The sequence below is a fragment of the Megalops cyprinoides genome, chromosome 18, assembly GCF_013368585.1.
Source record: "Megalops cyprinoides isolate fMegCyp1 chromosome 18, fMegCyp1.pri, whole genome shotgun sequence".
Lineage (NCBI taxonomy): Eukaryota > Metazoa > Chordata > Actinopteri > Elopiformes > Megalopidae > Megalops > Megalops cyprinoides.
This window is the reverse complement of record NC_050600.1, coordinates 6,414,846-6,423,377: the sequence shown is the minus strand read 5'-3', so window position 1 is coordinate 6,423,377 and position 8,532 is coordinate 6,414,846. Positions and strand designations below refer to the sequence as shown.

General features: G+C 40.6%; 2 protein-coding genes across 2 annotated transcripts; one reads left to right on the top strand and one right to left on the bottom strand.

Moving 5' to 3' along the window:
* Nucleotides 1-494: 494 nt before the first annotated feature.
* On the bottom strand, nucleotides 495-3,901 carry saraf (store-operated calcium entry-associated regulatory factor). Its single transcript, XM_036551586.1, has 6 exons — nucleotides 3,596-3,901; nucleotides 3,021-3,199; nucleotides 2,378-2,837; nucleotides 1,881-2,052; nucleotides 1,459-1,553; nucleotides 495-1,290 (listed from the first exon to the last, which is right to left on the bottom strand). Exons 1-6 carry the CDS (start codon nucleotides 3,663-3,665, stop codon nucleotides 1,265-1,267), a joined length of 1,002 nt encoding a protein of 333 aa, XP_036407479.1. The 5' UTR covers nucleotides 3,666-3,901; the 3' UTR covers nucleotides 495-1,264.
* An 84-nt stretch (nucleotides 3,902-3,985) lies between these two features.
* Nucleotides 3,986-8,161, top strand: LOC118793414 (leptin receptor overlapping transcript-like 1). Its single transcript, XM_036551587.1, has 4 exons — nucleotides 3,986-4,335; nucleotides 6,133-6,208; nucleotides 6,506-6,692; nucleotides 7,107-8,161. The coding sequence occupies exons 1-4, from the start codon at nucleotides 4,320-4,322 to the stop codon at nucleotides 7,221-7,223; spliced, it is 396 nt and encodes a 131-aa protein (XP_036407480.1). The 5' UTR covers nucleotides 3,986-4,319; the 3' UTR covers nucleotides 7,224-8,161.
* Nucleotides 8,162-8,532: the final 371 nt, after the last annotated feature.

Genomic DNA, 8,532 nt, shown 5'->3' with positions numbered 1-8,532 from the left:
GCTGTTGGACTGAGCAATGACGGTGCGCTAAGTGTAAACCTAAATGACCTCAAGTGTCATTCTTCATGGTGACATATTGCTGAACAGAAGCCAATGAAAAATGAAGCCAATGGCTAAGGAACAATGAGTGAGAAACTCGTGTTTGCAACATTTTTAGCAGCCATGCAAAGTGATATAATACCAACATCACATTATAATGGAAATGTACTAATGTAATGATAATGGTGAAGCTATGAAGTGTGCATCCAATTTAAAAATCAGTATTCCATGGGGACACAACCATTGCTTTTATTTGGAACTATATTTCATCTAAGTGCAAAAAACCTCATGAAATAAATACAATTATAAATGGCACACCGGCACACTGTGTGTTACCTACAGTGTAGTTTTCAAGAATAATCTTATCAAAAAGGGTTAAAGAGGAACACCTACTTTAAAAATGATCTCAAATTAATGTTTTTTAAAGATTCATCAATGTCTTTCAAGAAGTGGTGTAGCTCCATTTTCTTTAATAGAGTGCAAAATAATGCCATTCATATCACAAATGCAGTTGTTCTCACCAATAATTACTTTTTAATCTTTACCCCATTAAAAAGCATGTCTTGGAAATCAGGTCCAACATTTTTTTAACAAACCAACATTTTGCTCACTTTTTTATCACAGCATCCTTTATCATCTATAAACATTAATGTAGCCCTAAAGTTAACCCGCATAATAACAGCAACAAGTTATGATAACCACACAATGATAAAACTAAGAAAAATCCACAAAACAAAGGTCAGCGATGGACATATTTTTCTTTTCACTCTTGGAAAACTTAATCATTGTATTTGAGGTGTGGGTATAAAGAGGGATACAGCAGTAAAGGTGAGCAGGGAGAATACACAGCACATGTACACACACACACACACTCACACTCACACTCACACTCACACTCACACTCACACTCACACTCACACTCACACAGCTATACTTATTAGGCACTATCACTCTATATGGGTGCACATCAGAGAAATACAAATAAAGCTGACACACTGAAGCCATGTAAAGGTGTTTCCATCAGTCCACCCCCCTCCGGATGTCAACCTCTTCATTTCTTTCCCCGAGTGCCAACTTGATTACAAATCAAATCACACTTTTTTTTGTTTGTTTTTTTTTTGTTTTTTGTTTTTTTTTTTGCTTTTTGCAGCGTTGAATCCAGATGTCATTCAATTCTGACAAGGAAGGCCTACGCCAGGTTCACAGAAACGCTCGTCTTGTCCACTCATCTTCTTTTTGTCCCGCCAAAACCTGTATTAATCAGTCAGTATTATTATCAACAGCACCACAGACTTCGTACAGCTTCAAAAAGTGCATCAGTAAGCAGAAAACACTGACCTGGAATAGCCCTCACTTAAGAATTATGTGCTATCCTACCAATGAGGTGACATCAAACTTCGGACGAACTGTCCTACTTACCTGAGGCAGTGCGTGTTCCGGTGCTTTCTGGTGCTTTCCTGTTTCCACTGTTCCATGAAAATCCTGAGTTCCCAGTGGACATGGTGGGCTGCCGTCTACAAGAAGGGAAAAGGTGTCATTCCCTTGGTTTCCCTCCCATACAGTTGACAGAGGCTACACAGACTGCTGCAAAGAGAATATCTGAAATCGTTTGGTTATTCCTAAGTGTGGGGGAGCAAAGTTATTAATGCAGGTGTGAAGATTTTAATAATAAAATAAAAAATAGGTAATGACACACAATGCCTCTAAAGAAGATGAGAAGACATTGCCGCAAGGCTTCCACAACATGTCAGGTGCTAAAAATAGAGGTAACGTGACATACCAACTTCTTTGTAATGACAGTTAAGTTATGAACAAGTGTTAGATGAACACAGAGTACTGACCTCTGACTCCCAAACAGATATCCCAGGACTCCTCCAGTACCCATTCCACTCCAGAATCCACCTGAGTTAGACCTGTGTCCAGTGTGATGTGGTCGTGTGAACTCGTTCCTGAAACCATACTCGTTGCTTGTCCCTTGATAGCCTGTATAGTCTCCGTAGCCTGAAGAAGACTCTGTAATTCAAACACACACATAATGTATACATATTAAGACAGCAGTCCGTAACTAAAATCGTACAGTCATGATTAATAACAGACTTGAATGGCATTTAACAAACTGGAAAATGTCACTTCCTATGCATTTATATATTCTGAATTTATCCAGTTTTTGATTAAAAGAATTCAAGCCTTGCACAACAACATCCAGAGATTGGAACTTACGACTGTGTGGCCAAAAGCTGCATCCCTATTCTCCAAATCATTTCCTCATATTTAGACCACAGCACAATACCGAGGCACTGCTCACATGAACAATTCAGTTTGTGGGTGGCTTAAGTACCTGTGTAATCAGGCTTGAATCCCGGAGGTGGGGGTCCTGCATTGGGGTAGCCATAAGCGTTGGGGCCCTGAGGGTCGTTGCCAGGGAAACGCTCCTGTCCTGGCATGGGGCCACACAGGAACATCTTGTAAACACCGTAGGCCAGGAGCAGGAAGAGGCCGGCCACGACCAAGCCGCTGACGTCTGCCCCCGAGGAGCTCTGGTGATACATGTTCCCACCCCCCTGATGCCTCCTGCTGTCCGAGGAGTCCTGGAAGAAGCTGGAGGCGAAGTCTCCAAACCCCCCAGTCCCGTGGGAGCCCCCGCCCCTCTGTCTGCCCTGCTCCGTCAGCTCCAGGGTGTACTCCAGTCCGCATGAGCCCTTCAGGATGTACGGGTCGTCTGGGTGGTTGAAGCCCTCGCAGCTTACCTCGATCCTACCAAATCTGTAGGCGTTGTCCATGTCTGTTTTGCACTCCCACTGGACAGACACCCAAAAACCAATGGTCAGCAAATGTCAGCGCCTTGTTTTGGTTTGCGTATTTCTAATACATTGGCATACTAAAAGCTGGCAATGAGCTAACATTGGGAATAAGTTAACACTCTAGCCCTTAGATGATAACCATGTGATGATACAAACTCTGTAGACAAGAGGAGCCCTTACTTGTACATCAATGCCATCCCAGCCTTTGTTCTGACACTGAACTACTTCTGGGACGAATGAGCTACAGCCCGCCGACCCTCCCACGCACTGAAGCTGTGGGACAGGGCTTGTCCGACGGGAGTTTGTGTTCCCTCCTCTGTACAGTGTGAGTGCCTGTACATCTCGTAGCAAGACACTCCCTGAAATAAACCAAAGATCAAATTTGTAACCCACATGAAGACACCCTATGAATGTGCATACACTAGAGTAACCAAACGTCCTCTTTTTCCCGGACATGTCTTCTTTTTGGGACCTAAAAAATGTGTCCCAAAAAGACGACATGTCCGGGAAAAAGAGGACGCATGGTCACCCTAGCATACACAATAAATATTCAGTCTCAGTGTTGGAAACACTGAGACTTTGACGAAATGTCACAAAAAACGCTGACTAAAGTTATCTAAACTTGCAAATATGTCAGCCATTAGAGATAAAGCTAACTAGCAGCATCAACTAGACAAGCAAGACAGCTGGCTCGTTAGCTACCTAGTTAGCGATGTTAATGTGAGAAACTTAACAGGCCATGAAGTGTTACTGACCTCCATCGTTCCAGCCTTCGGTGTGAAGTACAAAGAGAAAGTGTAGAACAATCACCGACAAAGTCTTCATTGCTACAAATTTAGCAAGTTAGCTACTGAGCTGACGTTAGTATATCACGGAAATGATAAGCAGAGTCGAGTCTAGCGAGAATAGTCGAATCAAAAATCACTGGTCCTTGCTCATCGGAGACAACAATTATGCAATGCGTACACAGTAATTCACGTTTGTAATAAGGTTATGTTGTTACATATCCTTTCATCATGTTTCAGAACTTTGCACTGCGCACTCGTCTCCCTCTTCCGCCTCCTTCCTGACTCATTTCCGTGTTTATGTACACGGGAGAGCTACCTACGCGGCATAAATAATAATGTCTTCCTGTGTCAGCCACATTGTTGAGGTCAGATGAACGGTTTCGATGTCATCAGCTTTAGACTTGGGTTTACAGATGTGTTCGATACATAGCTATTTTATTTCTTTGATGCACTTTGATGTCTTTAATAACTCGCATATGACAGATTAGACATAGCATGTACGCATGCGTGTCAACCAGTATAATGTCCATATAGCCGGGATTCGAACCTTCAGATTCGACCGTCCCCGCAGCATCAGTTGAGAATGAAAAGTGCACAGATGACACTGTCCTGCCCGTCGTCTTCCTAGGAACCGGTCCTGGTTGTCGTTTTTTGGCGCATACCCTGGGAAGCCTGTTAACGCTTTGAAGAAATGGCCGGGATTAAAGGTGAGGTCACAGTCGTGTATTTAGAATTTCGTGTAGGAAACCCCAAAGTCTTGCAACGAGAGTGTTAGCTAGCTAGCTAACGGTACCTGTGAGGGCATCCACGCAATCAAGCATCATTCATTTCTCGCGTATAGCAGGCCAGCATTAACTAAATTACAGTAGCAATATATGTAGTAGTAATATGTTCTGCTTTTACCAGAATGTAGAATGTGGTTAGACACAGCTTGTTAGCTAAATTGGCTAAGTGTAATGATAGTTAGCTAGCTAGCTTGCTAACTGTGTTGTTTCAGAGTACTCCGAAGCAAGTGATGATCCCAAAATCATGATTTTACTGTGTAGGAAGAGTTAGGTTTTTAGTTAGCTTTTTGACAGTTGCGAAGAACAGCATATGCCTGGATGAAACAAACTACGTAGGTAGGCTATGTAACTGTCTACCCAGCTACTTAACCAGCTAACGGAACGTATGACAAGCTCGGTAACTAAGGTAATAAAGCAAGAGAAGTTCAATCACGTAGATCACCGTATAGGCAGCTTGGCTTGTTTAGTCAGTTCAGATGCTGCATAGTCTCAGTGTTCTTGTATTATTTTTATTATTTATTAATTTACCTACTTTACTTTTTGTGTCTAACAACACAAATTATATTTATCAGACTGAATAACGACAGTGTGGGTGATCACCCCCTCCTCCCCCACCATCGCCACTAAAACCTTTAAGCGCTGCATGTGAAATCATCTGATTCGTCACGAGGTTGCCCGTTCTTTATTAGCTGAAGTCTTCAGTCAGAGTTGCATTACATGATTAGCATCAAGTATAAACATGACCAACGAGGGATATGAGAATTACAGTTTCCTGCAATAAGAAATCTGTTGATACTTCATGGGGCTAGAAGAGATGCCGCCTCGTTTTGCTTCATAGGAATTTGTTAAAATGTCTGAACTGGCTTAATCACATATCTAACTAAAGTCAACTGCAGTCCAAATCTACAAGTACTCTGCTGGCAACATACCAGTGTTACCCACACTAATGACACTCATGTGATTTACTCGAGTTTGTGCAAAGCATTATGAGTAGTATATTAAAGGAAATGTAATGAAGTTGCCTAATTGGCAGGAGTGATTGGAATACCAAAAAAAAAAACCTTCACACTGAGACCCTACTGACTTGTATTTCACAAACCTGGTTTTAGTAATCTTCATGAATTCAACATTGTGTTTTGGCAAGTTTCCTTTTAAATCAGACTGAGGATTAAAGGTTTGAATTTATAGTGGTACCCTGCTTTTTACCATTGAAGGAGATCCTTCACTTGCTTCAGTTCATGGAAGGATGTTCAAATGATTTACAAAATGGCTTCTGACTCAGACTGAGGACCCATATCTTCAGATTGCATCTCAGTTCCACCTCAATCCCCACCCCCGAACACCTGCTACCTATAGTATATGATGTTTATTTTACATGTATTGTTGAGGTATTATGGATTCTATGATCTAGTGACTGATGTATGGTAGTATACTTGGCTTCTGTTGCCTAGTCAGATTGCACAAGTTTGTGGTAGGAATAGTGTTATGCTCACACTCACTGGTCTGGGAGTGTTGTTAGCCTGGTCTGACTCTGTTGCTCATTTAACTTGAATGGATACACTTTTGTTTGATTGTGCTGAAAGTCGCTCTGGATAAGAGCATCTGCTAAATGCCTGTAATGTAATGCAAAATATGAAGAATGTAAAATTGTGCATTGGTCTTAATATTTTCAGTTTTTCGCCAGTTAATGGTTATCCTTCATTCTTCTTGCCTTTGCAGCACTCATAAGCCTGTCCTTCGGAGGAGCCATTGGCCTTATGTTCCTCATGCTGGGATGTGCACTGCCTGTGTATGAGTGAGTGTTGAGCGTGTATTTTGATCAGTTGCACGCATGAGAAAGGGATTTGGAGCTTCAGCTGTGTCCCTTCAGAATATGAGTCTGATTTACACTGGCTTGCAGCTTTGAAGTCATGCAAAGAACATTGGATTTTCCTAGTACAAAGATCAACTTCAACAAGATTTAATTCCTGTGTTTGCACTGTATCTTTGTCATTCCAGACTGACATATCTATTTGCTTGTAGATATGGAAATTGAAGGCAAAGAAGTTGTCATTTTCAGCACTGACTTGATTTTTGTCTCATCTCTCCACAGTAAATATTGGCCACTGTTTGTTCTCTTCTTCTACATCCTGTGTCCTGTACCCTACTGCATCTCCCGAAGGATTATAGATGACACGGACGCTGCCAGCAATGCTTGTAAAGAGCTGGCCATTTTTCTAACCACAGGAATAGTGGTCTCAGCCTTTGGGCTCCCCATTATCTTTGCCAGAGCTGATGTGGTAAATATCTATTATTTTGTTATTTGTTCTGTAAATGTATTTGCACATTTAGGTCGGCATCTTCCACTTTTTGATAAAGTAACATATTTGTATTTCTTTGTGTGGCAAGTTTTGTGATAATGTACTCTGCATTTTAAAACATATTTTATTGAATTTGACAGTTACTGTCTGCCTTGTCAAACAGAGCGGAGTATATGAAGCAATGTGTCCTATAACATATAAATATGGTAACCGCAATAGTAGAATTTGTAGTATTTAATAATGGTGATGACATAATGATTTTTGGTTGTTTTGTTATTTGGTTTTTATTTGTATAGTAGTAGCAAGATTTCTTTATTACATGAAGGCCTCAGGTAAGTACAAACCTCAAGAACATCATAAGTGAAATGACTGAATTTTGTATTTCATTTACAGATAGAATGGGGAGCATGTGCACTTGTGGTGACGGGCAATACCATCATCTTCGCAACTATTCTGGGATTCTTCTTGGTCTTTGGGTCGAATGATGATTTCAGTTGGCAGCAGTGGTAAAATCGCGTGTGTTGGGTACCTGGTCCTGAACTTTAAAACTGTTATTACCACTGTTATTTTATTATGATTATTTAAACGACCAGCTATCCACGGGCACACAATCGGTGCAATAACCTGAATATATGTAATTGTTTTTCAACTTGTGAAAATGCTCTGACGTTTGACTGACAATTATTTTGGGACATTTTGTCCATCTCTCTTTTTTTTTACACAAACTTCCCTTGAATGTAAAGAATATAAGGGCAATGGAATTTAGTTCTTTTTTGCTTCATACTGTAGCACAAATGCAAGATTGCTGCTGTATATTTACCAAGCCTCAGTGTACATATGTATGCAGCAGCTGAAATTCATTGCTTATTTGATCTATCTTTATATTCAAAGAAGGTAGTCACTGTGTAACAAATAAAACTTGCAGCAATTTTTCTTCATCTAGCTGGAAAAATGCACTTGGCTCTTCAGCTTCTGTGAAAGGTTTTTGGAGGCTTCACTGAGGGATAATAAAATTTACCAGTCTTTTTTTTGCCAAATAAGAACAGTAAAAAGAGAGCCTCCTGAAGCTGGAATGCAATACAAAACAAGCATGCCTGGTTTCCAAGGCATTTCCTGTCTGTCTACTTTTGTGTTGTAACAATGTCATTGAAACACAATGAATTTTGTTTTGGAGATGTAGCGTACTGGGAAAAGAGCGCCTTTTTGTAGTCCATAGGAGGGGCATTCGGGGGGAACAGCTACTGAAAGTCTTCTGAAGCCCCCATGTGCGATAGTACAATTTATGTGCCTCCCTTAAAGGGAAATCCACAGGTGTGCTGTTCACAGATATGGAGGGGATGCTAGCCACATCACTTCCAGATGGACTGTATTGTATAACCCCTGTTAATGTTACAGTGACATAGATGGGAGAATGTGGAAATGTGTGACATATTCTGTGGTCATCTTACACGTGGTATTATGGTATTTTTTCCATAGTATGCTATACTGTCTTCCACAGTGTCAGATCCTTGTTTTTACTGTATAAACAAACCATGGTCTTTGCCTATTTTGTTGAGTGATATTTATTTTTCATCAGCTGAATTTTATACCTATGGATATGTGTATTAATATGCTGAACCATGTGATAGTGGTGTAGCTTGAGTATTTATGAAACAAAAAAGAGGATTGAATCATACACTTTTACAGAATACTGTACAATGAGAGCTTTTATTACCCATTCCTTACTGATAAATCCATACACAAAATTATTCTTAATAAAGAATAAGACAATTTGGTATTCTTCGTGAGCCCATACAAACACGAACTAATTGTTCAAGCT

Coding starts and splice junctions, on each gene's coding strand:
- saraf (XM_036551586.1), bottom strand. CDS start 3,665: ATGAAGACTTTGTCGGTGATTGTTCTACACTTTCTCTTTGTACTTCAC. Junction 3,200..3,595: donor CGAAGGCTGGAACGATGGAG/GTCAGTAACACT, acceptor GGTTTATTTCAG/GGAGTGTCTTGCTACGAGAT. Junction 2,838..3,020: donor GGGATGGCATTGATGTACAA/GTAAGGGCTCCT, acceptor GTGTCTGTCCAG/TGGGAGTGCAAAACAGACAT.
- LOC118793414 (XM_036551587.1), top strand. Junction 6,209..6,505: donor TGTGCACTGCCTGTGTATGA/GTGAGTGTTGAG, acceptor ATCTCTCCACAG/TAAATATTGGCCACTGTTTG. Junction 6,693..7,106: donor TCTTTGCCAGAGCTGATGTG/GTAAATATCTAT, acceptor TTTCATTTACAG/ATAGAATGGGGAGCATGTGC.